The sequence below is a fragment of the Delphinapterus leucas genome, chromosome 10 (assembly GCF_059928025.1).
Source record: "Delphinapterus leucas isolate spDelLeu-1000000601 "Yukka" chromosome 10, BTC_Dleu_Yukka2, whole genome shotgun sequence".
NCBI lineage: Eukaryota > Metazoa > Chordata > Mammalia > Artiodactyla > Monodontidae > Delphinapterus > Delphinapterus leucas.
In genome coordinates, this window is record NC_143138.1 from 68,118,173 (window position 1) to 68,145,924 (window position 27,752).

At 56.4% G+C, this 27,752-nt stretch overlaps 2 protein-coding genes across 4 annotated transcripts in view; both read left to right on the plus strand.

Moving 5' to 3' along the window:
- The window catches only part of TEX264 (testis expressed 264, ER-phagy receptor), a 29,778-nt gene extending 18,308 nt beyond the window's left edge, over positions 1–11,470 (plus strand). For all 3 annotated transcript variants that reach the window (XM_022572985.3, XM_089919417.1, XM_022572980.3), the window contains 2 exons: positions 7,045–7,213; positions 10,879–11,470. In XM_022572985.3, coding sequence (XP_022428693.1) covers positions 7,045–7,213; positions 10,879–11,171 — 462 coding nt within the window. In that variant the 3' untranslated portion in view covers positions 11,172–11,470. The remainder of the gene's footprint in view (positions 1–7,044; positions 7,214–10,878) is intronic.
- Positions 11,471–11,580: 110 nt separating this feature from the next.
- Positions 11,581–26,813, plus strand: GRM2 (glutamate metabotropic receptor 2). Its single transcript, XM_089919418.1, has 5 exons — positions 11,581–16,511; positions 19,143–19,980; positions 21,497–22,572; positions 24,572–24,752; positions 24,998–26,813. Exons 1-5 carry the CDS (start codon positions 16,062–16,064, stop codon positions 25,069–25,071), a joined length of 2,619 nt encoding a protein of 872 aa, XP_089775544.1. The 5' UTR covers positions 11,581–16,061; the 3' UTR covers positions 25,072–26,813.
- Positions 26,814–27,752: the final 939 nt, after the last annotated feature.

The following is a 27,752-nucleotide window of genomic DNA, read 5'->3' on the forward strand; positions in this document are numbered from 1 at the left end:
CCCCCAGAACTCTTTCCTCCCACCATCTCTCCCAGCCACAGGGCTTAGCCTAGGGGGAGTGGGGTGGGGAGGGGAGAGATGGATTCACTGGGAAAGGCAAAGCAACCTTTGGGGGTGGGGAAATTTGGGCTGAGCCTTGAAGGATGGGTAGTGTTCTCCAGGTAGGAAGGCAGGTCAGGCAGAGGCACTGACGTGGACATGTCCTGTGTATCCATTGTGGCTGGAGTACAGGGGAGGAGCAAGAATTTGGGCCCAAGAGATGAGGCTGGGTCCTGCAGGTTTTAGAGAGCCACTAATGGTATGTGATCAGATGAGTGACAGCATCCAGGCTGGCTTTGGAACAGGACTTGAGCACTGGGGGATGGAGAGGAAGAGCCAGAGGCCACAGTCAAACTCTGAAAGAGAGTAACAGAAGTTAGCAGAGAGTAGCAGTGACTCTCCATTCCCAGATTTCCCCGGGCCAGGAGGAGACCCCCCCCATCCCAATTCCACAAACATACACCAAGGCTTGGCTTCCCTGACTCCCCTTAGGAAGTTGCCCCTGGATGTTGAGGTGTGGGGACCCACACAGGAGGCTAAGGCTCTCCCCTCTGCTGGCCTGGGGCCCTGAAACTTGTTCCTCAGCCTCTCGGGCTTCACCCCTCCCCACTCCCCTATCCCAGTAATGAAAGCACAAAGCCAGCCTTTGCTGGGGCGGGCGTGGGAGCCACCACTCTCGAAATACCAGCTCAGATATTGTAGCTTGGCAGCCCTGCAGGACCCTGGGGGCTGAGGCTTGTCTGGATGGTGCTGTGGGCTTGGGCCATCACCAATCCAGAGAGAGCCTTTTTCCCCAGGCAGATGGGCCTTACCAAGGAAGGATTCTTTTGCTCTTTTCCAGAGAGCTTGGGATTTCAGGAACAAGGAAGGAGGAGAGATTCTGAGGAGGGAGATCCCTCCAGAGCAGAACAACTCTGCCTTTTAGTGGAGCCCTCAGATCGGGAGAGGCTGTCTGTCTGCTTATGCAGACAGGAAACCTAAGGCTCCAGAGGGAAGGTGTTTCCTGAGCAGCAAGTAGAGGTACCAGTCAGAGATGAGAAATTCAGGGCCTTCTCCTCCTCCCTTACCTTCTGTCTTTCTCCCCACCTCTCCGTCCCCACTTGCCCAGCTGTCCTTCCCTCTGGCACTTCCTGATTCCTCTGACTCCCAGGTGCTTGACTTCATGGCTCCATCTGCACCAAGCAGCCTTCCTGCTGCTGGATAATCAATCAGCAACGTTTTCGTTGGCTTATAAGCCGAACTGGGCTCAAGGTCCTTGACTGCACAGATGCTGCAGACAGCGGCAGGATCTCGGAGAGGAATGGGCTATGGAGCCTGCCATGGCAGCAGCGTCGTCTGGGAGGCTGTGGCTCCCCTTCATTTGGAAGGGAGAGTGTTAGGATCCCAGGTCTGAGCCCCTGAGCTCCCCGTGTAGGTACTCACCCCCACACTCCCCAGCCCTCTGCTCTTGCTCCACAAGGGCTCAGAAGGCCAGAGCAGGGCTGAGCTGGGATTGAGTATTGGCTATCTGGACCCTGGGGAAAGGCTGGGCATGGCTGCAGATCAGGACCTGCCTGGCCCACCCAGGTATTAGGATGCTTAAGGGCCTGTGCCCCCTGTGCCTGCTTAGAGGGAACTACTCTCCCCTGCTTCTGCCCCAGCCCACCCTGGTCTCCACTGCTGCTGAGGCCCCCCTCTTGGGCTGCCCAGGAAGCCATGGCCTGGGTGAGAAGGAATATGAGCAGAGGTGTTAATTGCATGGCAAGCTGCCGGCTCTGAGGTGAAAATGAAAAGTCTTCAGGCAGCGGCGGCAGCAGGCACAGCAGGCTGGGGTGCCAGGCACAGCGCCCTGCTCTCCCTCACACCTTCCCCCTTCTGCAGTCTTCCCCAGACTCCCACCCAAGCCTTGCTTCTCTGCCATCCCCTCCCCTGCCATTTGGGGTGGGGGTGGGCTCCCAGTTCGGCCCTGGGCTAGACCTGACCCCAAGAGGGCCTTCATCTCTTTCTTCCATTATATCTTCTAACTGGCTGATTAGTGCACAGAAAAATGGGCTGTGCTTTTGTTAATTTTGTGAGCTTAATATTTTTGGTAGCTTCTCCATTGATTCTTTTTGGGTTTTTCAAGTGTACAATTGTCTTTAAGTAATGGGCCTTTTGTTCATATTTTCCAATTCCTCACTTATTTTAAGATCATCTATTCCAATCTCTTTATTTTACAGTTGGGGAGATTGAGACCCAGGGAGGGGTCAATAGCTAGGCCAAGGCTCTGGGCTCCTGCCTGGAGCTCTTTCTGCCACTTCCTTCCCCCTCTGTCCTGTCCCTGGCAACCCCATCTCATTCCTTTTCTCCTTTGCCTCTCATTTGCAGAGCTTTGGGCTGTCCTGCTCCAAGGGAGAAGGGTACTCACCATCCCTTCTGCAGGCTCTCCCTTGCTAGCACTGCAGCATCCCCAGAGCTGTCTCCTGCTGTCACTTCCTGCCCCACAGACAGGCTTAGGTTTTGGTCCAGAGGCTGTTGAAAGGCCCATTGGGTATAAGAGGGAGCATGGGAGAGGGAAGTTGACGGAAGTTCCTGGGCAGAGTAATAACAATGTGCCACATTCCAGCAGCAGCCCCCGCTGCGCCTCCCCCATCACTTTGCACATTCGATGCAGACCAGCTGCCTAAGGGGCCTCCAGGGTCTGAGCCCCCACTTGCAGGGACTGCTATGTGCAGGCGGGTGCACGTCAGTGTCTGTGAAATTAAAAATGAGCATGCCTCACTTCACCCAGTGAAGAGATGCCATCACCTTGGGTGGGATGCAACAGCTGTTTGCTGGCTGTGTGGCTGCCCAGCTCTCCAGCCTGGCGTGGAGGGACAGGTAGGACTGGTCCACTCAGAGTGAACAGGAAGACCCAGGGCCCCTCACTTCAGTGAGACAGAAAGTAGAGGGCTGTGATGGGGTGGAGATTGATAGAGCAGACCTCATCCCTTTCTGGGCCTAGAGCTCATCTAGGAGATGCATGACCCAGACCTTGGCCTGCACCCATTGCCTTGTCCTTTTGGGGATTTGAGGCCACATAGCTCTGAGCAAACCCAGGCTCTGGACAGCCTGGGAATGGGATCCACCCTGTCTCCCCTGCTGGGCCTGACCTCTTCTGCACACCACACTCTCCCCACCCCTAGCCCAGGCCAGGGCACAGGTTGATGGTTTGAGAGCAGAACACCAAATGAGGGTAGTTCAAGTCCTCTCTCTTTCTTCCCTCCTCCCCTCTCCTAATTCAGTAAGAACTACCAGGGGAGGCACTGTGGGTCCTGTGGGGAAACCTTGGCTCGGCATATGCCAATCTGGTGCCTTTGCAGGAGCCCTGAGCTGCACCCCACCCAGGACATGAGCTCAGCCTGAGGTGAGGAGGGAGCGTGTGGTGTGTTCCCAAGGTAGCCAGGTCAGTGGCACCATGGCAGCCTTTTGTGTGCTGCTCCTTCCCTTGTCTGCCGGCACCCCTGTGGGCGGTGTGAGCACCTGGTGTTGGTGCAGGAGTGGTGGGGGGAGTGCTGGTGGCTGAGGTCTCCTGGAAATCCCTGCATTATGGGTGGTGTACCAAGTCCACCTATTGTTTCTGTTTGTGGAAGCCCCAGGGGGGAGGGAATCCTTGGAGGTGTGTCTGAGGGACTGGAACTCTGGAATCCAGTTTCTAGCAGTTCCTAGTGGCACCTTGGCATGATTAGCTGACTTCTTCCTATTAGGCGGGGAGGATTATAGACATCTGCGTCTCTCCCACCTTGGAGCAGGGCTTTGTGATCCCCTTGAGTCTGCGTGTGTGAATGAGTTGCCCTGGTTTGTGGCCTCATCAGGTAGCCCGTAGCTTCAGTGGCCAGAGCAGGTTCCCCTGTCCTGGTGATGCTTCCTCAAGCCTCTGGCTGTCTGGTCTGTGGGAGGGGTTGTGCCCAGGGCTGGGAAGACTCCAGGCCCATCCAGTCAGTCCCCTTTCCCCAGCAGTACCGGCCCAGTGTGGCATTGGCCTGGTGTCCTTGGCAGTCAGTTCTCCAAGGGCTCCCTGAGGCTAGCTGAGGGAGAGGCAGCTGGCCTTGCCTTACTTCGATGATTTTCCAATATTTACCAGGTCATCAACACGCTGCCCGGGCCACAGCTCCTGCTGTGCAGAGAGGACCTGAGAGCTGGCCCATGGCTATCCTCTCTTCCCTCAGAGACTGCACCTGGCTGGGAGGGAAAGGGCTTGTTCTCTCTGCCTGATCACTTAGGGACAGGGCATATGGCTAGTCCTGCCCCCACCCTCTATCCCCAGCCCCCCACTGAACTCATTCTTGGTCAGTGGGCAGAGCGTGGAGAGGGATCTCAAGGAGAGGCTACAGGGACAGTTATAAGCCCCTCCCCCTATCTATGGGCCTGGGTTGGAAGTTTCTGCCTTTGCCTTCTTCCTGCCCCTTCTCTGCCCCTGAGTCTGAATTTTGACAGGATCCAGCATGTGTTAAAATGATTTGGGCTGAGCCGTCAATGAGATTTTAATTAGCTCCATGCCTCTCTCCAGTAGGGAGGGCCAGGGTCCCCCAGGTGGCTTGGGTAGGACTGGGCTGGGCTCGGGTATTAGGCTGCCCCTCCAGGGGCCTGGGGACAGGCTTGGGCAGCTGGCATTCTCTGTGTGGGATGCTGTGAGGAGGAAGGGCTGGGCAGGGAAGGAAGGGCTGGGTAGCCCCAGGCCACAGTTTTCTCTCCCTCCTCTGTCTCCCCTGTTCCTCTGTTCTCCCGGATGGCTTTGAGATGAAGGCGACGGCAAGGATGGAGGATGCAGTTTCCATGGCAACGGGGCTGTCCACAGCCAGGCAACTTCAGAACCGGGCTCTCCGGAGGAGGCAGATGCACAGAGCAGCCACAGAGAGCTGCCTTCCGCCTGCCGATGAGGGGGCTGGCAGAGCAGTTGGCAAGGGTGGCTGCTTGGTGCTACCCACCCTGATGCCTGGCCTCCGGGAGAGGGTGGAAAGGGCACTGCTCCCTCTTATCATCCCTGTTACTTCCAAAAGGAAAGCTAGGCAGGTGGCTTGAGTGTTGGCGAGGGTTGTCCCTGGAATTTCTGGGTGGACACAGGCTCTGATTCCTAGAAGCATCCCCAAAAGCCGACTGTCTTCAGCCCTTGAGAGATGGGCCTCCGGGTAGCTGATCACCTCTCAGCAGCTTCCTTTTGGACCCTTTGAATGCCCAGAGTATGGAATGCTGGTGAAGGCCATGCCCTGATTGGGTTCGGGAGCCCTTTCCCTCTAGCTATCAGGGAATGACCTGGACCTTCTTCAGGGAGCCTCCCTGACCCTGGCCTCGTGACCAGTTCACTGAGTGGGGTTCAGGTTTGGCAGATGCTCGCCCCCAGGTGCTGGCAGTAGAGGGGCCCCAGAGCCTGGTAGCTACTCATTCCTGATGTTGTCTTCTTGTTCACCCTCCTCCTGAAGACCAGGGCTGGGGTGGGTGTGTGGGCAGGTGGAAAAGCAGAGGCAGCCATTGATGTGTTTGGAGATGGGAAGAGCTGGGGGCATGCCCTCATTAGATGGCCAAAAGAGCACCCATGTTAGCAAAGAAGGTCAGACTCAAACTATTAAAAATAATGACTTTCCTTCACTGCCCCTGGAGGTGTCAGGGCTAGGGTGTCCCACTCTGTTCAAGCTCACAGAGTCTTAGGACGAAAGGCCTTGCCTGGGTCACCCATGGAGTCAGAGGCTGAGCTGCAGCTAGACCTTGGGCCAGGACATCCACCCCCATGTGGCCTCCAGCCGGCTGCTGAGGGCCCTGGCTGGATAAAATAAACCTTCCTTCCCTCTCTCTCCCGGGGGCTCATTTTTCTCTCTCTTCACTTGCTTCAACTGGAGGGGGGTTCCTCAACCCTAAGCGTGGCCAGGCAGGCAGACAAGTGGAGTCCTGGAGTGGCTTCTCCCCACCAGGCAGTAAGTCTCTCATTACCGCTAAGTGGAAGGCTCATTTCAGAGCTCATGGTGAGAGCCGGACGGGTGCTATAAATAGCCGTGTTGTGAAGGTTGGCGGGTGAGCAGTGACAGGGCAGGGTCCTTGCAATCATCTTAGTGGTTAATTGTGCTCCATTGTGGGAAGAGGGCAGGCTCAGGAGCAAGATGCACTTGACCCCTGTTCTGGTTTGTCTGCCTGTCTCAGGGCAGCTCTGGCATGTATCTGTGCCCCTTTCACATACACCGGGGGCTACGGAGCACTGGGTTCTGTGTTCACGCAGAAGGGAGTGGAGTACCTGTCTACACGTGGGGCCCTATAAGCTGGCACTTCAGCCCACTGGGGAGTTGGGCAGTGTCCAGTATTAGACCTACTTGTCTTGTCTGTTCCTCCAGCCTAGAGTCTGCCACCTCCCCCTTGGCTGAAACTCAGGACCCAGGTCTGAGAAGGGGTGGGAACCAACCACATCTGATAGTCTCGGAGGTTGGAATAGACCTGAGCCAGCAGGGGAATGGGAGTAAGAGAGAGGTTTAGCTGGCCTGGAGCTCCTATTCAGGGTTAGTCAGTAACATGTCTGCAAGGGCAGGGGCTAGAGGCCTGAGAGTCAGGGGCACTGCCTCTCCTGATATTGGTGGGTCAGTCAGCATTGTCCAGGGCAGAGAGGAGGTCAGGGCCATGGGATCCTGAGATGGCAGGTCTGGCAGGTCAGACCTTGGCTTGGCTTGGGTGCCTGGGGTCAAAGACTGTGGGGTCCCTGTCCTAGGGTATTCTGGGGTGCTAAGCTTCATGGCTCTGTGAGACCAGTGCTTTCTGGAACAGCGTTTTGGTCCCAGGATTAGCAGTGCCAGGCTCCTGGGTTCTTTTAGCACCTGTCCTAGGACTCCCAGGTCCTCAGACCACTGCCCCCTGGAGTATGAGGTCCTGCCCTTAGGATGCTGTGTGGGTGCCTTCGGGAGATTGGGGCAGGAAGCGGAGCCAGCCCCCTGGGAGGGAATAAATAATGGACAGTTCCTGGGGCCACTCAGGGACGTGTGGGTCAGAGGCCCTGTAGGGCTCATTCCGCCTTTCACGCTCTCCCACAAGGAGCGGAAGTTGTGTGCCCACCCACGGCTGGAGATCTACCAGCAAGACCAGATCTATTTCATGTGCCCACTGGCACGGCAGGGAGACTTCTATGTGCCTGAGGTGAAGGAGACAGAGCGGAAATTCCGGGGCCCTGCGGAGGCCAATGATGCCCAGGTGGATGGCACAGGTACGGGGTAGGGGTGTTGCGGGGGGAAGAGGGTGGGGCCTCCTCCCTGGCTGGGCCGCACTGTGGGTGTCCAGGCAAAGCTTCACAGAGGTGGAAGAAGGGACCTATCTACCCACGTGCAGAGTTACCTGTTCTTAGACACGCAGATCCATGTAGGTGTGGCTTCACACGTTACCCCTGGCAATGCAGATACAAAGACCCTGCCTGGATTCCCTTCAGATGCAGCAGGAGTACCCTTGGAAACACAGATCAGACAGCTGGATGCTCATGGGAGGGGGCTGAGGCTGCTCAGGAAAGGCATCACTTGGGTGGGCTCGTCAGGAAGTGAGATTGGCTCTGGATATGGAAGGTAAGGAGAGGAACAAGGTGTCCCCCAATATGGGGCCCCACCCAGAGCCAGCTGCTTTCTTCCTTCCAAAGAGGAACAGGGGGACTTCCCTGGTGGCCTAGTGGTTAAGAATCCACCTGCCGATACAGGGGACACGGGTTCGAGCCCTGGTCCGGGAAGATCCCACATGCCGCGGAACAACTAAGCCCATGCGCCACAACTACTGAGCCTGCGCTCTAGAGCCCACGAGCCACAACTACTGAAGGCCATGTGCCTAGAGCCCATGCTCCGCAACAAGAGAAGCCACTGCAATGAGAAACCTGTGCACCACAACGAAGAGCAGCCCCTGCTCGCCACAACTAGAGAAAGCCCACGCGCAGCAGCTAAGACCCGATGCAGCCAAGAATAAATAAATCAATGAATCAGTCAAAGAGGAACCAGAGAGCATGCAGAGGGGAGCCAGGAGATCAGCGCCCTGCCCCTTCCATCAGAACCAACCTTCCTACCCCAGGTCCAGGCCAGTAGGTTGCTTGCCTGCTCTCAGCCCACCCCCTTTCGTGACCTCTTGTAACCCTGAGCTGTCCCCAGGTGCGAGGGGACCTGCTGGTAACATCCCAAGTGGTCTTAGAGGGTCTAATGCTTGGCCATGCTGGTGGAGCCTCATGTGACTCTGGAGGTCCATGACCTGTGGGAGTGGTACAGGGCTGGGAGGAGAGTGACTGTCCCTCTTCACCTCCTGCTTTAGGAGACTCTCTCTGTCCATCCAGCCTTCAACAGCCAAGGTCGCCCTGAGAGACATGTGTTGGCGGGGGCAGGGGGTAGGTACTGGGAGGCAGCCTTCACTCCCTAGGGGCCATGTCCAACACAGTTAACTTCATCTGCCACTTAATTACCTCCATGGGGCACTGCTTCCACCGGCCTGGTAGTGCCTGGCAGACACTCTTCAGTACCCCTACTGTGGGCACAGGACATACTACAAGGTCAGCAGGCCAAGGCAGTCCCCAGGGCAGGAAGGGAGCACCTTGACCTTCTTTCAACCTCCCTCGGCTGCCTGCACCCCCTTTCTTTTCCACCCCCACCCAGCTCCCCTTTCAAACACCGCCTGCCAGGGTGTTGAAGGACTGCTTGGCACCCACTACAGCTGGCTGCAACCTAGCTCCCACACCCCCAGCTCCTTGGCCTGTCCTACCCACCAGCCTGCCCACCCATTCCCTGGAGTGGGGGCAAGGGGTCTGCTCTCCTCTGATAGGGTCTGCCCTGGCACCTGGGGCGGACTCTGGGTGTCTGCCTGCCAGGTGCATGCCACTTGCGCAGCAGTGTGTGGTGGATGCCTGTCTGCCTCCCTGCTGTGGCCCCCGCTTGGGCTGGGAGGTGAAAGGGGGTGATTAGCTGCCTTGCGCCTGTTATTACATTGATGTATTATTTAGCTCCAGAGAGGCAATGAATATTTGATCTTCTTGCACTGGCTGTGGGCAGTGGAGGAGAGAGGGACTAGGGTGAGGTGGCAGCTTCATTCTCTGCTTCAGCAGCCTTTGGGATTTAGGTGCTACCCTGCCTTGCCTGGCCTCTTCTGCCCTGGGACACAGACCCAGGACTCTGGACTTCCTCCTGTGCAGACCTTGATGGAGCTGGAGGGTTGCCACTTCCCTGCCTTGGACTCCTTTGCCAGAAGTGTCCACATGTGCCCAGGGGCTGTCCTCATCCCAGCATGCTGGTCCCTGGCCTGAAGAGGCACCCCTGGGCTCCTTCCTCTGATCATTCCTAGCCTAGGAACTGGGAGAGGAAGGAGGCAGCTAGCTGGCAAGCAGGCAGGTTCCCATACCTGGGTCCCGAGAGAGCCATTGGGTGGGTGGGTGGATTGAACTTAATGGGGCCAGGGAGAAATTATCCCCCTCCTTTGCTCCTTTCAGGCCTGCGGCCTCTGGGGCACCAATCATTATTTAAGGCAAGAAAGAGGGGTTGGAGTCCTGCCCCAGGGTCAGAGGGAACCACCTATAATTCAGGGAGTAGTCCTGGCTCACTCTTGAATACCTCCACTCTGGGAGCCATGACTGAGGCCCCAGCAAGAAGAGGGCCCTGGGCCAGCAACCTGGCACTTACAGGGCTCATCTCACCTCTGTCAGTAGGTCCCAGAGGTCATCTTGGGGCCGAGGAGGCTGAGGGAGCAGATTCCACCCCACCCCACCCCTCACCCTGGGCTCCAGCTGAGGTTCAGTGAAAGTTCCAGGCCAAGTCCCAAACGCCAAGCAGTCCCCAGCTGTGCTGGCCTCGGGGCTCAATCACCATGGAGACAGGATCTGAGGAAGCTGGCCCACCCGTCACTTTCTGTGATGTTTGATAGCTGCCCCCTTCCGTCTCACACAGGAAGGGAAGCATATCCGCCTTTTCTCAATCTTGATTCCTACGCACAGTAGGCCTGAGCTCTTTGCTCCTCCTTGCCACCCCCAATAGCTGTCAGTGCCTCTGACCTGAGGAGGTGAATTGAGGGGCTGCTCCTGAGCAGGGCAGATGAACCTGCCCTGGAGGACGTGTTGGGGGTGGGAGGAGCAGGCTGGGAGAGATCTCAGGGCTCTCCAGCCACTTGCAGAGTTCTCCCATGGTCCCTTCTGCTGCTTTGTGGCTCAGGAGCCACTAGTGGTTGGGGATGGGTAAGGACTTCTCTGGGGTGACCCAGGCATAGAAGAAGAAAGTCCTTAAAATGCTTCTTCCCAACACTCTCCTCCCGTGTAATTGGTCGAGGATTTCTCAGGACTTCTCCATCCCATTCCTGCCCCAGCCTCCTCCTCAAACTGGGGCTCAGTGTGGGCCAGAGGCAGGGATATGGCTGCCCCTTGGGGAGCCCTGCATAGGGGAGGGACACAGGAGAGCAGGCCTCCTGGTCCATTCTCCTGTCCTCAGGCCTTATGGGCAGTGTTCTGGCCTTGGAGAAACCTCTCTCCAAGCCTGAAATGGGGGGTGGAGGAGGGGACACTACTTAAATCTCTGTCCTACCCTCAGCTCCTCAGGTTGGGGCTGAATGGTCCTTAATGGACTGTTGGTGGCTGGGGGGCAGCAGGCTTTGTGGGAGTGCAGGGAGCTGAGGCTAATTCAGGGTAGGGAGAGGAGTATACAGCAGGCTGTCCTCCCTCACTCCCTCCCTGTTCTGTCCCTCTGCCCTGCCAGTGCAGCTCAAGACAGGGCAGAGGGCAGCTGGAATGAGCCTCTTGAGCCAGGGGCAGCTTTATTATTCATGAGCACATTGTGTATGCTGAGTTGCTGGGCTGGTGGGAGAGCCTCAGTCCTCTCCCTGGAGGAGGGGGTGGGGGCCCTAGCTAACCTGTGCTCCCTCTTCCTCCAGGAACTGACACGATGAGTGACACAAGTTCTGTAAGCCTGGAGGTGGGTCCTGGCAGCCGGGAGACTTCAGCTGCCACGCTGTCCCCTGGGGTGAGCAGCCGTGGCTGGGATGATGGTGACACCCGCAGTGAGCACAGCTACAGCGAGTCGGGTGCCAGCGGCTCCTCCTTTGAGGAGCTGGACCTGGAGGGCGAGGGACCCCTTGGGGAGGCAAGGGTCGGCCCTGAGGCTGAACCCCTTGGGGTTGCCAAGTGGCCCCGGGAGCCCAGTACCCCTGAGAAGGGCGAGGAGTAACCCGCAGCCTGCACCTTCCTGTGGTGCAGTTGCTAAGGAACTGAGCAGCCTCTTCAGTCCTCTTCTTCCTCCACCTCCCGGGCTCAGGCTGGGGCCAGGGGTCTCAAGTGGACCTGACTTCTACTGCCCTGGGCCTCTGGCTAAGCTTTCTCCTCACTGCCCTCTCAGCTCCCAGAGCCAAAGGAGCTGGGACTGTTGGCACCGAGCCCCCGCGGCTGCCACCCCTGTTACATCTTTTTTTCAGATTCACATTGGAGCTTCCAGGACCCAGAATAAAGCAAATGCTTTTCTTTGTTTTACCTGGATTTGTACTGTGCATTTGTTTGTTCCACAATTGTTCTGGTTCTTGGGGACCCCAGAGTGGGCAGGAGCACCCCCAACCTGAGGAGAGGAAAGAACTTGGCCAGGTACCCTGGGGGGGGGTGGGGTAGAGGGAATTGGAGGCCTTTCACTCCCTGTTCTTTGGCCCCACTTGACAGCTGCCCCTCCATTGCAGCAGCCCCAGAGGCTCCCCCAGGCTGCCGGAGAGCAGGCAGATCAGGACAAGGGGTGTGAAAGCTGAGCATGGAGTGCCCTCTGGGGCTCAGGAGTGGGGAGCTCACAGCCTGCCTCAGTCTGCTTCCAAGGGATGCCTTTGTGTCTGTGGCTAGAGTGTGCCTGTGCTGACACTGTTATCTCTCCAGCCGGTGAGGACATCCCCGCTGTGCCTGCCAGTGGCTGTGTATCTGCGTGTGTGCATGTGAACACACGCATGCCTTTGGTCTTTTATGTGGTGGCTGTACCTTGTGTGGATGGCTATGTGACTCTGTGCACATGTTGCTGTGCTTAGTGTCTAACTTTGGTTGAATTACAGGGGTGTGAGGCTGGCTATCTGGGAGCGTTACTCGGGGGGCTTTGTCCATATACAGTTGTCTGTGTGTAGTTATGTGTCTGTGTACAACTGTGTTTGGCGGGTGTGTTCATGTGTAAAGCTGTGTGTTTTTCTGTGCCCATATGTAAAGCTATAGGTCTTTGCAGCTGTGTGTCCATGAGTATAGCTATATATGTGTGGACATGTTCACCTGTACAGCTACGTATGTGTGTTCATGTGTACAGCTGTGTGTCCACATGTAGAGCTATGAATTACAGCTGTGTCTGTGTATACAGCTGAGTGTGCAGTTGTGTGTTTATGTGTACTGCTATGTGTGGCTGTGTCCACATGTACAGCTCTGCATGTAAGGCTGGGTGTGTGTTTGTGCATAGCTGGGTGTGTAACTGCATGTCCATGTGCTGTCGCGGGACTGTGCAGCTCACTTGCTGCAGGCCATATAATGGCCACTTGGGCTTGTGCTGTGTTTATAAAGCCCCATGTCTTTTGTGAGGCTGCCTTGGTGAGTGGGCTGGGACTGCTGTGCAGCTCCTCTCACTTCAGAACCCTGCTACTGTCAGCCCCTCTGCTCCAGGGGCCCAGCCCATCACTCACCTACCCCAGGGAGCAGTTGCTCTGAGACAGCGGAGAGGGTGGGAACAGCAGGAGCTGGCAGACAGCATGTCTGTCTCTCCAGCCTTGTCTGACAGCTCTGAACCCTCATCCTGCTGCCACTTTGCCTCATATTAGCGATGGAGTTTGTTTGGGTTTGATGTCTTGGTCTGTTGTACAGCTGTGCTCTTTCCAGAGCAGTGGAGCGTCCAGTTTCTGTGTCGGGGGAAAATGCCTGTCCTTCCTTGGTGACAACCCCCTGCCCCCCAACCCCCAACGCCAAGCCCATATGTAGGTGTGTGTACCAGAGGGACCTGGGATTAGCATGTGCTCATTGGCATGCATCTGAGCTAGCCTTACCTCTACTGACACCTGTGGAAGAAAGGGCAGCACCAGGGGAACGTGTAGAGATGCTGTGCCCCTAAGTACATGTTAGTGTGTGCGTTATGGCTCTGGGGCTAAATCTGGGTGCAGCCCCCCTCTCCAAATCCCTCAGTACAGTGTGGCGATGCAGATTATCCACCACCCCTACCCAGGGGTATCCTTCCGCACTCTGCTGCAGGAGGGAAGAAGACTCAAGAACATCTTCTCAGAGCTGTCCTCCCTCTGCTCGGGCTCCAGCTCCTGCTCCCTCCTATGCAGCAGCCAGTTTCAGGAGCCTCTTCCCCAGCCTCCTCCCTCCCAGATCCCCCTGCCAGCCCCAGCCTGTCCCTCAGGGTTGACCCTGAGTCCCTGGTCCTGCAGCCCCACCCCAGATTGGTATCTCTTTGCCATTAATGCCCTTTGCACAAGAGAGTGGAGATTAGTGGAGGGGTGGGGGGGAGGTCAGGGCTGGATGTGTGTGGGGTGTAGTGGTTTTAAAGGTCATCTGCAGGAAGGAAGAGAATGTCCCATCCTCCTCTGATCCTACCCCCCCACACTCCATCTCTTCCTTCTAGTGACTCAGGCCCCAGCTCGCACTTGGGGCTGAAGACACATTCCCCCACCCCAGGCCTGGCATGTGGACAGAACTGCAGTTCATGGATACGGAGAATCAGTGTGAGGACAGGGATGCAGCAGGCTAAGCGCTCCACCTATCTCTTACGTGCCTCTTTACCTATCTCCCAGTGGACCCCACTACCCTAGGGCCAGCCCTCCCGCTCTCGCAGATGGGAACCCATAGCACTGTGCGCACCTCCCGGGGCTCAGTGACCTTCCCAGCCCAGTGCCTCATGCCCGCTGCTCTCTGGGACGCAGTCTGACTTGGGGTGGAGGGGGCCAAGAGGCAACTGCTCCAGCACAGGGTGGGAGAGCCCGAGGATTCAGCACCACGCGGCGGACAGCGCCGGGCCGGTGCGCCTGAAGAGGGGAGCGTTGGAGGAGTCTGGGGGGAGGCGGAGGCCCGGTTGGCCGCGGGAGATCTGGAATGGGGAGGAATGGAGGAGGGGCTGAGGGCGGGCCGGGGCCGGGGGCGGGGCGGGGCGGGCCGCGATTGAAAGCTGCAGGTTGAGCGGGCGGGCGGAGAGCGCAGAGCTGCCGAGCCAGCCAGCGAGCGAGCGAGCGAGCGAGCGCTCTAGCGGGAGCTGGAACCCCGCGCCCCCGGCTCCTCTCCGTTTTTCTCCGCGCCAGAGCCGGGCGCGCAAGGTAGGGTAAGCCTGGTGGTGCCGCGGCCGCCACCGACCTTATCGATCCTGACCCCACGTCCTGGGGTCCCACGGGCCCTCGAGTTCTGGGGCTCCTGGGGCTGAGACTGGCCAGGGCGTCCAGACAACGCTTGGCAGGAGCCCCGGGAAGCGGGAAGACAGCCCTAGACGTCCCGCCTTTCTTCCCCAAAGAACGCACGCTCTGCATCTCGATCCCTCGTTCTTCCTGCCCCTCCGTCCTTTGGTCAGTCTTTCTGTCTGTGCCTCTGTCTTTGTCTCAGCCTCCCAGGCTCCATCGCTCCCTCCCTGAATTTTATGGCCCAGGCCCCCAGGCTGCCCCCTTCTAGGGTTCTCTCTCCCTTCAGGGTTCTGTCCCTTGTTGGAGCTTTGGTCCCAGCCCCCCCTGTGGGAGGATCGTGGTCTTGACCAGTTTGGACCTCAGCCCCCATCTGGGTCCGTGTCCCCATCTGTGTTGGGCTTCATGCTTACCTCTCTCTCCTGTTTGCCTGCTTGAGCTGCTGCTTTCTGGCTATACACAGGATCGCAGTTCTCCTGGCCTAGCCCCAGTGGCAGACTAACCCTGGGGAGCTGAGGGGGCAAAATGAAGAGCCCCAGTCTCTGTGGCCAGGATATGGGGTCCTTCAACTAGTTCTGCCCTTCTTCAGGCTCAGTTTCCCTCTGCTAGCCTTCCCAAGCCTGTGTGATTGTGACAACCTGTTTGGGATGGGTGTCTGGGAGGGCAGCTGGGGCACAAATATAGGGTGCAGAGTGGAAGAGGGAGGCAGGGTCTCTGAGGGCCGGGGCCAGGATGGACAGGGCCCTGAGACCAAGGATGGGGAGTCTGGAGATGGTGACTTTCTCTGCTTGGTTCTGAGCTGAAGAGAAAACGAAAGCAAAAAGTCTCAAACGGCAGTCTATATAGCGCTAGCGTGTCCAAAATCTCACCTTGAGCCCTGTTTTGAGATTTTGACCAGATGGACTGCCCCCCCACCCCTGACACACACATACACTCACATCTACTTTCCCTGTTGACTTTAGGACCTGTGGTCACTTCGGTGTCCCTTTCTAGGGCCAGCCTCTCTACCTTGTTATCTAACTTCCAAATCCTAGAGTCTCTATTACTTCCCCAGTCAGGGGGTATTGGGGATGGCTTTTTAAGAACGAGAGGCTGGGAACCTTGGGTGCTCACCTGGGCTTCAGTTTCCTTAGAGGTTGGAGGCTAACTACCCTTTGTTCTCAGCCAGCGATGGCTCCTCTCTGGAAATCCAAGGCTCAGGATAGGGACTGGACTCCCAAGTTTGTAACTGTGACCTTTTGCTGCAAAGCTGTTGACTTTGGGGTCCCGGGAGGTTTTGGCAGGGTGTTGGACATTCTTCTGGGTCTTCTGTTTTCTGTTTGGGCCTTTCCTCTCTGTAATCCTCCATCTCTGCTAAATTTGGGATGGGCACAGAGCCCATCTCCAGCCGCAGATCTGGGCAGGGCTGAGAGACAGGCCAAAGGGGTGTCCCAGGAGTTTCTCATCCTAGTTAGGGGCACCACCTCTCCCTGGCTCCTCAGTCCCTGGGAAAGGAGTTTGGGGGAGTCAGAAGGGGTAGCCACTCTCAGGTTCCACTGTTCCCTACCTGTTTGTCTGTCTGTCTGTCTGTCTGTCTCTCTCTCTCTCTCTCTCTCTGCAGGAACTGGGTCCCTCCTCATCCTTTTCCTGTCTGTCCTTTCCTGGTCTATTTATACCTCTCTTTGCCTTTGCTGCTTCTGCCCTCACCCCCTGGAGGCCCAGGTCTGCTGGACCCATCCATCCCCTTTGGGGCCATGGGATCACTGCTTGGGTTCCTGGCTCTGCTGCTGCTGTGGGGCGCTGTGGCTGAGGGCCCAGCCAAGAAGGTGCTGACCCTGGAGGGGGACCTGATTCTGGGTGGGCTGTTTCCGGTACACCAGAAGGGCGGCCCAGCAGAGGAGTGTGGTCCTGTCAATGAACATCGCGGCATCCAGCGCCTGGAGGCCATGCTTTTTGCGCTGGATCGTATCAACCATGACCCAAGCCTGCTGCCGGGCGTGCGCCTGGGTGCACACATACTCGACAGTTGCTCCAAGGACACACATGCCCTGGAGCAGGCACTTGACTTCGTGCGTGCATCACTCAGCCATGGTGCCGATGGCTCACGCCATGTTTGCCCCGATGGTTCTTATGCCACCCATGGTGATGCTCCCACTGCCATCACTGGTGTCATTGGCGGCTCCTACAGCGATGTCTCTATCCAGGTACATGGGGGCTGTTTAAGTGGGGGCTGGGGAGGGAGGCCAGAGGTGGGGACCTGGAATTCCTGCTGAGCAGGGGCTCTGGGCTACCATGCATTAGAAGAGGGACTAGAAGCTTCCTTCGAGTAGCTTTTTACAGAAGACTAAGAAAGTGCCCCTGTGGCAAAATGGGAGTACAATTTTAGAGACTGTGCAAGGAAAGCATCCCACTTCCAACACATACGCACACACACATCTGATGTTATACAGCCCTAAGAAACTTAATAGGCGTTTTGAATCCTGGCTCTCCCACTTACTGTGTGACTCTGGACATTATTTCTCCTTCTGTGCCTCAGTTTCATCCTTATAAAATGGGACTCATAATACTTACCACTCTTAGGGGTGTGGTGGAAATTTAATGAGTGGGCCTGGCAGATCATAACGGCGTAATCAACATTAGCTGCTATTGTTATTAAGCCATTTCATAGATGAAGAAACTGAGGCTTGGAGAGAGGCAAGGCACAAGTCCAGGTGCTCACAAAGTGGAGACGTGAACCTAGGGCTCTCAGCCAAGGACCTCCGGGACTGTCAGGTCATCTGTCTTTGGATTGGAAAGGGGTGGAAAATAGAAGCCAAGAGCAAACCAGAGAAGAGAAACAGGGGTTGGGGACCCAGAAGGAAGAGAAGCAGGATGTGTGTGGAGGTGAGGAGGAGGGTACCCAAGGGTCTTCAGTGGGTGTAGGATTTGAAGGGGTGGAAAGGGGAGAGAACCAGGTCCTCCCTCCTCCTGTTCTCCCACAAGGGGTCAGCAGAGGGCTCAGCTAATGTCCCTTGCCACATCTGGCTGCTTTAGCCCAGGTGGGATCCTCCCTGTCCCTGACTGGGTTCCTCCTCTTGCTTGGACCCTTACCTTCCTGGTGCCTGACATAGGCTGCTGGAAGGTGAGGCCAGAGCTGGGATTGGGGTTGGGAGTGTTGCAAGGAGGGCCTTGTCTGGGGCCTCAGCTTCCTTTAGGAGGCCAGCAGAGGGCATTGCCATCAGAAGCAGGGCCAGGACCTCTGACCTGGAAGGCTTGTTTAGGAGAAAGGAAGCAGGAGTCTAAACCATGAAGGCAGCTTCTGGCCTGGGGTTGGGGAAGCCTGCTCATACCCCTATTGCAGGGAATGAATGACCAGTCCTACTAGTCCCAGCTACTGGAAGTGTCCAGCAGTAGCTTGGACAGGTGTGGCTGTAGCAGCACCTACATCTGCAGCCCTGGGGGTGCAGAGGCAGGGATGGGTAGGCAGCCTCCCACCTGCTGATGTCTGCAGGGGCCTCTGGGGTGCTTTCCCAGCACCCACTCCTCACAATTCTCTTCAGCGCCCCATGTATTCATCTCCAGGAGCCCAGTTACCTCTCTCCAACCCCAAGTTGCCTGCCTCCTGCAACAGGGCCCACACCTCAACATCAGTCTGCTTTTTCCTTGTCTGGGTCAAAGCAAAGCTCAGTCCTTTATCCATAGGCTGCACCTGCCTGTTAATGATTCCTCCATATTCTGGCCCCTTCTCTCTTGCCAAAACCCCTATCATCTTCCAGGCATTGTGGCTTCACATACATCATTTTTATCTGCTCATCAACCTTGTAAGGCAGGAATGAGAAACTGAGGCTCAGGGAGGTTTGCTAACTTGCCCAGGGGCACAGAGTTAGAAAGTACAGGGAAGGCATTGACACTGTCAGAGTAAAAACCTGTGTCCCAGTTGCAAATACAGGACCTAACTCCCGCTTGTGGAACCTGGGCCATGCCCTGCTCTCACCTACCCACCATCCCACCTGGTCCTTGGCTGGACCCCACTCTTAGGGGCAGGTCCCAGGAATCTGGGGGTGGGAGATCGGCTGCCAGGCAGGCGGTGGTAGGCAGGAAGCCTTGTTTATTTCAGGTTCAGGCATCCAGTGGAGACCAACTCTTGGGCTCTCAGAGCTATGGAGCCCTCAAATCTGGGTCTTCCTGGGGGAGTCTTTTCCTCCTTTCTCCATCATCCCATCAGAATTGACTCCGGGGTAGAGAGCTTAAGAGCCCTGAGCATCCCACTTGCCATCTAGGGCCTACTTTTCCCTGTACAGCCAGTGGCCAACCTCTCTCCACCCAGGACTTGGGCCTTCCCTTAGCTCTCTCTCTTTGTTACTGCCATGAGTCTGAAGGGAGACAGCAGAGGGGTTCAGGTGTGGCTCAGGACCCTGGTGCCTTGGCCCTGGGTCTTTCTCAGCCCTTGGGAAGGGATAGAAAACTCCCTGCCACCAGGGGGAAGACACATCAAGACAAGATATAGGTCTTGGGCTTCCCTGGTGGCGCAGTGGTTGAGAGTCCGCCTGCCGATGCAGGGGACACGGGTTCGTGCCCCGGTCCGGGAAGATCCCACATGCCGCGGAGCGGCTGGGCCCGTGAGCCATGGCTGCTGAGCCTGTGCATCGGGAGCCTGTGCTCCGCAACGGAAGAGGCCACAACAGTGAGAGGCCCGCGTACCGCACAAAAAAAGAAAGATATAGTTATTTTGGGAGAGGGAGACCTCAGGGCCAACCACATGGGCACTTGATTCCAAGGTCCAATAGCTGTGGGGGCACATCCGTCTCCAGCATTTGACTTGGTCTCTATCTTCGCCCTCTCTACCCCTCCCCCAGGTGGCCAACCTCCTGCGGCTATTTCAGATCCCTCAGATCAGCTATGCATCCACTAGTGCCAAGCTGAGTGACAAGTCCCGCTATGACTACTTTGCCCGCACGGTGCCCCCTGACTTCTTCCAAGCCAAAGCCATGGCTGAGATTCTCCGCTTCTTCAACTGGACCTACGTGTCCACTGTGGCATCCGAGGGCGACTATGGCGAGACAGGCATCGAAGCCTTTGAGCTAGAGGCCCGTGCCCGCAACATCTGTGTGGCCACCTCGGAGAAGGTGGGCCGTGCTATGAGCCGCACAGCCTTCGAGGGCGTGGTGCGAGCCCTGCTGCAGAAACCCAGTGCCCGTGTGGCTGTCCTATTCACCCGTTCCGAGGACGCCCGCGAGCTCCTCGCTGCCACCCAGCGTCTCAATGCCAGCTTCACCTGGGTGGCCAGCGATGGCTGGGGGGCCCTGGAGAGCGTGGTGGCAGGTAGCGAGGGCGCTGCTGAAGGTGCCATCACCATAGAGCTGGCTTCCTACCCCATCAGCGACTTTGCCTCCTACTTCCGGAGCCTGGACCCGTGGAATAACAGCCGGAACCCCTGGTTCCGCGAGTTCTGGGAGCAGAGGTTCCGCTGCAGCTTCCGGCAGAGAGACTGTGCAGCCCACTCCCTGCAGGCTGTGCCCTTTGAGCAAGAGTCCAAGATCATGTTTGTGGTCAATGCGGTGTATGCCATGGCCCACGCGCTGCACAACATGCATCGCGCCCTCTGCCCCAACACCACCCGCCTCTGTGATGCAATGCGGCCTGTCAATGGGCGCCGCCTCTACAAAGACTTCGTGCTCAACGTCAAGTTCGATGGTAATGGTGCTGGCCAGTGTCCACCAGGCAGCTGGCCCTCGGAGGGTGAAAGGGAACAGGCCCTCAGGTTCTAGTACACGGCTAAGAAAACATAGCCCATAGCAAGTAAGGGTATTACCCAAGGGGCTGGTGTCAGAGCCAGAACAAGGACAGCTAGGCAGAGAGGACTCCAACAGGAGCCAGGACTAAGGTTCCACTTTCTGAGTTCCTTCCAGAGAGTAGATGTCTGGCCTGGTCCTTCACTGTGAGGATCTCTGGTTCCTGCTTGGGCCTTGCCCTTTATCTCCTGTCTCTTTATCATGCAGGGAGTAGGGATCAGGAGACCTCAAGCCCATTGTCAGGCAGCAAAATATCAGTGAGAGTCAGAAAGAAGGTGCATCAGGATGACACACTATTTTCCAGGAAAATTTCTATTCCTAATCTTGGTTTTCCACTCAAGGTGGCCACAGTCTCTTCAAACCAAAAGTTATTTTAATAGAAGTTCCAGCTTCAAGAAAAATAAATGCCTCAGAATCATCGTTTTGCTTCAGGAAGAATCACTGTGGGAACAGTGAGAGAGGGTGCCAGGGCTGACAAAGCTTGGAGTACTGGACCAGGATCAAGAGGAATAGTAATTCCAATAAGACTGACATTCAGAGTTATGGGAGAATCAGAGTGGGGGTTAGTGTTGCATTTGGGTCTGATTGGGTTGACATTAGAACAAGGCTGAATTTAGCCCGCTGGGCTAAGTGGAATTTATGGTAGGGCTCAAGTTGGATTTTGAGGACTTTTTTGGGTAGAAAGAGTAGGGGCTGCGGGGGACCTGCATTCAACACCAGGCTGCACCATTCACCACAGGGCCTTAAGTACATGATCTGCTAACTTGAACACCATTTCTCACTGGGACCTGGGATGACAGGGGTACCTGCCTTCTGAGCCTGGCTGAGAGATGTGAGGTTCACAGGGGAGTGGGGATGGAGAGTAGAGTGATTTGTGTGCTGCCTGCCAAGCATATTCTGGTGAACATTGGTGGTTCCAGGTGACCACTGAGGTTGGGATTCAGCTTGCACTGGGATCAGTGTTAGGACTGTCCGGGGCTGGAGCTGGGGATGTCATTGATGGGATTAAAAGTAGGACCAGGACTAGACCTAAGGTCGAGTTTAGCCTTAGGGGGTCTCCATGGTAGGTTTGGGGAAAGGGCTGTGGTGTGTGTTGGGATAAAGTTGGGGTCTGGGGTCTGGGTTGGAAGGTCTAAGGCTGGGTTTTGGGAGTCATGGTTGGGGATTGGTGTGGGCATTAGGTTTGTGGAGGTGCCTGGATTTTAAGGTTGGGGTTCTATTTGGGGCTTAGGGTTGGGGTTTGTTGTAGCCTCTCATTTAGAAAAATGGCTGGGGTTAGGCTGGCTTTAGTGCTGGGTTGAGGATCAGAAGGATGAGGGCTGACCTAAGCTTTGGGGTTTGAGTTCTATGTTAGGGTTGAGGTCACATCAGGATGACCCACCAATCCAACCCTCTCTTCCTTCCCTCCCTGACCCCAGCCCCCTTCCGCCCAGCTGACACCCACAGTGAGGTCCGCTTCGACCGCTTTGGGGACGGTATTGGTCGCTACAATATCTTCACCTATCTGCGGGCAGGCAGTGGGCGCTATCGCTACCAGAAGGTGGGCTACTGGGCAGAAGGCCTGACCCTGGACACCAGCCTCATCCCATGGGCCTCCCTCTCAGCCGGGCCCCTGCCCGCCTCTCGCTGCAGTGAGCCCTGCCTCCAGAATGAGGTGAAAAGCATGCAGCCGGGGGAGGTCTGCTGCTGGCTCTGCATCCCCTGCCAGCCCTACGAGTACCGGCTGGATGAGTTCACCTGTGCTGACTGTGGCCTGGGCTACTGGCCCAATGCCAGCCTGACTGGCTGCTTTGAGCTGCCCCAGGAGTACATCCGCTGGGGCGATGCCTGGGCCGTGGGACCTGTCACCATCGCCTGCCTAGGCGCCCTGGCCACCCTCTTTGTACTGGGCGTCTTCGTGCGGCACAATGCCACCCCAGTGGTCAAGGCCTCTGGCCGGGAGCTCTGCTACATTCTGCTGGGTGGTGTCTTCCTCTGCTACTGCATGACCTTCGTCTTCATTGCCAAGCCATCCACAGTGGTGTGCACCTTACGGCGCCTCGGTTTGGGCACTGCCTTCTCCGTCTGCTACTCGGCCCTGCTCACCAAGACCAACCGCATTGCGCGCATCTTCGGTGGGGCCCGGGAGGGAGCCCAGCGGCCACGCTTCATCAGCCCTGCCTCGCAGGTGGCCATCTGTCTGGCCCTTATCTCGGGCCAGCTGCTCATCGTGGCTGCCTGGCTGGTGGTGGAGGCACCAGGCACGGGCAAGGAGACAGCCCCTGAGCGGCGGGAGGTAGTGACATTGCGCTGCAACCACCGCGATGCAAGCATGCTGGGCTCGCTGGCCTACAATGTGCTCCTCATTGCGCTCTGCACACTCTATGCCTTCAAGACCCGCAAGTGCCCTGAAAACTTCAATGAGGCCAAGTTCATCGGCTTCACCATGTACACCACCTGCATCATCTGGCTGGCCTTCCTGCCCATCTTCTATGTCACCTCCAGTGACTACCGGGTGAGCTACCTGCTCCAGGGTGGGCTGAGGCCCGGGGGTGGGTGGGGGGCAGGGTGGAGTGGGACACAGGACCTTCTATTTCCTGATATCTCATTTAATCTTCTGATAACTCTGAGGCTCCAACAGGTTAAATCCTCACCCAGGAGCACACAGCTTGTGGTGGCCCAGTTAGGAGTGGACCCCAGGGGAAGGTGGGAAGGTTGAGTGGGGCCTGGGGAAATGGCCATGGAGGTGGAGGAATTAGAGCTGAGAAGAGATTTCAGGACTCAGATGTTATCTCCTAACCTGGGTGGAGGTGGAGGTGCCGAAATGTGTCCAAATCAGCAGAGGCTCTACCCTGCTCCACTGAGGGGTTGGCTGCAGAAGGGGAGCCCTGGTCTCTGCTTTTGTGGAGCTCCCAGACTAGCAGGGTGATTGACCAAAGAGCTGCTGACTGGTTTAGGTTGACAAAAGGCCCCAGTGAGAATACAGAAGAGGGAGGTGTGTATGTGGTGGTGGTGGTGGTGTGTGTATGAGTGTGTAGGAAGTCAGAGAGGGCTTTTTGGAAGAGGGGTCCTTGAACTGGACTCTGCAGCACAGGCAGGTGGGAATAGGTAGGGTGGAGGAGGTGGGGAGGGCAGCCAATATGGAAGCTGATTGGAGCAGAGGGTCTGCATTGCCCTCCCCCTCGCCTGGAGTTGAGGTGGGGGGGGGTGTACATGGTGGAAAGGTAGGCAGAGGTGAGAGTGAAGCAGGAATGGGAATGGCAGAGCTATTAAACCAGCAGCCCCAGAGGGTACAATGCTTTGATGCCCCTTGGAGCTGTGCAGTGTGGCGTGGTGCCCCCAGAGCTGTGCAACTCTGGGATTGAGAGATGAAACCAGGGAGGTCAGGAAAGGTGAAGCAAAGAGGGGGAGGAGATCTGGGGTGTAGGGTTCAGGAAGGTCAAAGCAGGTGAAAACTGTACCCCAGTTGGTGGCTTCCTAGCAAAATTCCAACTGGCACTGAGTGCTCAATGCGTCTCCTCAGCTTCAAGGGGCAATGGCTGCTTCAGATGGAGTGGTCAGGGCAGACCTCCCCAAGAAGGTGACAGGTGAGCTGAGCTCTGAACAATAAGAGGTTAATCTTGGGTAATCCTCACAATTCTGGAGTAAATTCTGTGGCTCTCCCCGTTTTACAGATGAAGAAATGGAGACTCAGGGAGGTTCAATTCCTTGCCTAAGGTCACTCAGCTTGGGAGTATAGAGCAGGGTCTGAGCTGACAATTTTAACAATTAAAGGAGCAGGAAAATTGAGGCAAGAGCCCCTGCAAAAGCCCTTTTCCTCAGGACAGAGGTATGGTGGGCAGTGCCGGTGGCCAGGGACGGCTGGGTGTGGCTGCTCTTGCACCTGCTGGGCCACCTGCCTGGGCAGTGGAGGCTCGAGCTGGGGAGGGAATCTGCTCTGACTCAGCCTGTATTTGCATATGATTTGCATTTGCATGCCAATCATAGGTGGCTAAGGACTTACCTGGCATGTACACACACAGTACCCACACACACATGCGTGCACACACATATCCCTACGCTCACACATGTGCACAAACCAGCACACCTGGCAAACATCCACATCTTCCCACACATCCATATACATGCATCCTATACTTACACACACAACTGCACACTCTCACCACCCCCTACACACACACACCCCGTACAGATATTCATGCCCTTACATGCATGCACTCCATACCTGCACCCCTACACACACCCGCACACACACACATGCCTGCACACCCACTCCCACATGCACTCTGCATGTTCACCCCCACAGCTGGTCGTCCTGGAAGACGGTGCACTGGGGCTGATGCTGGGACTGTGCCCAACCTTCCTAAAAATTCTTTGGAGCTTGGCAGACGGACCAAGGTCCAGTGTTGGATGCTTACGGTCTCCCCTGCTCCTTACCCCACCTCCTGGGCAGGGTCCCTGGGGCCAGGCCCAGGCCTGTGGGACAGACTCATCCTTGACCTCTCCCATCACAGGTGCAGACCACCACCATGTGTGTGTCCGTCAGCCTCAGCGGCTCTGTGGTGCTCGGCTGTCTCTTCGCGCCCAAGCTGCACATCATCCTGTTCCAGCCACAGAAGAATGTGGTTAGCCACCGCACACCCACCAGCCGCTTCAGCAGTGCAGCTGCCAGAGCCAGCTCCAGCCTCGGCCAAGGTCAGCGTCCATCTATTTCTAAGACCCCTCTCCACCTGTGCCCCCTCTCCCCACCTTAGTTCCTCATCATGGGGGCAACTCCCTGGGTTGCTGAGATTCCTTGGCTGGGGGTGAAGTGCCCCCTAGATGAGGCTGGACAGGAGAGGGTGTGTGGGGGATGATGGTGAGCTGCTCTCCGCCGCCCTGCTTCCCTACTGTATAAGGGACCTTGGGACTGGCCCCAACCTCCAGCTTCCTTTCCCTAGGGTCTGGCTCCCAGTTTGTCCCCACTGTTTGCAACGGCCGCGAGGTGGTGGACTCAACAACATCATCGCTTTGAGGATCCCCACACTCCTGCCCCGACACGGCTGCTCCCCAGAAGCCAGCGCAGACCCGTGTCCAGGGCCAGGAGGAAGATGGCTGGAGCACTGCAATAATGCCAACCCTATGCCCGCCCCCAGTGCCACTTACCAACCTATTCACTCAAACCCTTCAGAGTCAGAAGTCAGAGTCCTTGGTCTGGGAGCCTCTGTAACGACCACCAACTGCCCTTGCAACTGTGTTCCCTCCTTGCCAGGCCCAGGACTTGGAAGGGAGCAAGCCAGGGTCCACTCTGCACTGGAACAGGATGGATGAGGACTGAAGGCCCCAATCCCCAATCAGCAAAGGTGCTTCCAGCCCTGCCCCTCCCTCCTTCTAGGGCCTTTTAAAATTTTTATATAAGTTATTCTGGGATGGGGAGGGGGGTCAAAATGGGGGCCGTCGCGCCTCCTGCACAGTAGTTTGTCCTGTAGTTTATTTTGTATTATCTGTAAATAAAGTGTCTTTATTAAAAAAAAAAAAATCACTCTTTGCCTCTGATCCAGGGAGGCCCCTCACCCCCACCACAGCCTCTCAACCTTCATTTTGCCAGTATTTGTTCACTCTGCTCTGTGCCTATGCTAGGAGGATCTGGTGGCCACAAGACAGACACAGTCCCGCCTGGTGGAGACACAGAAAATGAATAAGCCATCCTTCCTTGAAAGGAGCTGCTACAGACAGGCCAAGGCACTACTGGGGTGAGGATGGGAGATTTAAATGGACACAAGCTCACCTGGCAGTCTGGGGGAGGACGTGGACGATGTGGGTGATGGAGCAGGCGGGGAAGCTGACTGTGACCCTTGGGAACTGTGGGCTTTTCCATTGTCTGGCCTGCCTGGCACTTGGAGGAGCCTTTGGTCAGCTCAGAGCCAGGCTGAGCGTTTGGGGTGGAGGGAGCCAAGAGGAGGCACAGGCTGGAGCATCGCCTGTTCATGTGGTGCGAACAAAGCCAGGAAGAGGGCGTGAGGAGGGAGGAGGTGAGGTAGGGAGGGCAGTTGGAGAGACCATCTGCTGTCGGACCCGGTGAGAGGTGGGAGAAGGGGGCCTTTTTCCCATCCCTGGAGGCGCTCGCCCCGCGGTGGGATTGTGGAGCCCAGCGCCCGCAAGCAGCCCCCGCGTTTGCAGTCTGGGACTCACCAGCAGAGGGCGCCGAGGCACAGGCTCGGACTCGACTCAGCCAAGCAACCGCTGCCCTCCTGTGGCCTAGGGGCCAGAGGGCACGCTGCTACCACAGGAGCAGAGGAAACTGACATTTTGGGGGAGGCCCCAGACTGTGGTATCTTAGAGGGACGAGGTCCTGCACTGGGAGACGGGCAGACCAGGGACATTTGTTTTTTGTTTTTTAAATTCATTTTTACTTTGGCAGCGCCGGGTCTTAGTTACGGCACACAGGCTCTTCCTTGTGGAATGTGGGATCTTTTAGTTGCGGCATGCACGTGGGATCTAGTTCCCACCAGGCCCCCTGAATTGGAAGCACCGAGTCTTACCCACTGGACCACCAGGGAAGTCCCGACATTTGTTATTTTTAAGTGAATTCATTTGCATCTATAGGCTGGTAAGGCTGTGGAAATTTGGGTTAACAATTTAAGAAATGAAAACAGAAAACTGAAAAAAGAAAATGGCAAGAGTGGCTTTTCCTCTCCAGCCAATATTTGGGGTGTAGGGATGCCAAATAAAATACAGAATGCCCAGTCAAGTTTGAATGTCATATGAACAATGGAAACCTTTTTGGTATAAGTATATCTCATGCGATATTTGGGACATACTTACACTAAACATTTTTATTGTTTATCTGACGTTCCAACTTACCTGGGCATCCTGTATTTTCACTTGCTCATTTTGGCAACTCTACTGGGGTGTCTCTGCCCCAGGTCCCTGCCCTGAATGACCCAGGCCTAGGTGCAGCCCCTAGTGACCAGACATCAGGGCGCTGTGCCCCATGGGAATTGTGGTGCTGTTCCCTGCTTCCAGTGTGGCCTTTTCTGGGTCTTCATGTTAAACTGAATCCAAGGAACATTTGCCCACCCTCCCAGGCCCTGGGCAGGCCAAGACAGGACTTTGCAACTGAGCAACTCTGCAACTCCTCTTGCAACTGAAAAGCAATCCTTCTTCGCATGGCTCAAGTATATTTTCCTTAAAATGTAATAATAATAAGTTTTAAAAGGTAGTAATTAACATGGTTCACAGCTAAAAAGGTACAAAGTGTATTCAGTGAAGACTCTCCTATCCCTGCCACCCATCCAAGGAGAGGGCCCAGAGGCCTGGGAGCTGGAGGCAGGTGAAGACTTCCTAAAGGTCAGTCCTCAAGTCTATGGACCACATCCCTTTCCTTCCTCCCTTGCCATCTCCACTCCCCGACAGTGTTGAAGGTGGAGAATCTCTTGTCCTTCACTCCTTAGCTCTCAGTCCTTATCACACATTACTAAGACCAAGCGCCCAGTTCTCCCCCCAATCCTAAGTGTTCTGGGTTTATGTCCCTGCTCTCTTCTCCAATGCCACATTCATGTCCACAAAGCCCTGAAAGGGGTGGGGGCTCAGAGGCCCCTGCCCTTTCCGGATGTTACTGGAGAGTAGGTTCTTGTCTCGTGGCAGAAAGAATTCGGAGACGAGACAGAGAGGTCAAGAAAGCAAAGCCAGGATTTACTTAAGCAACAGAACGCT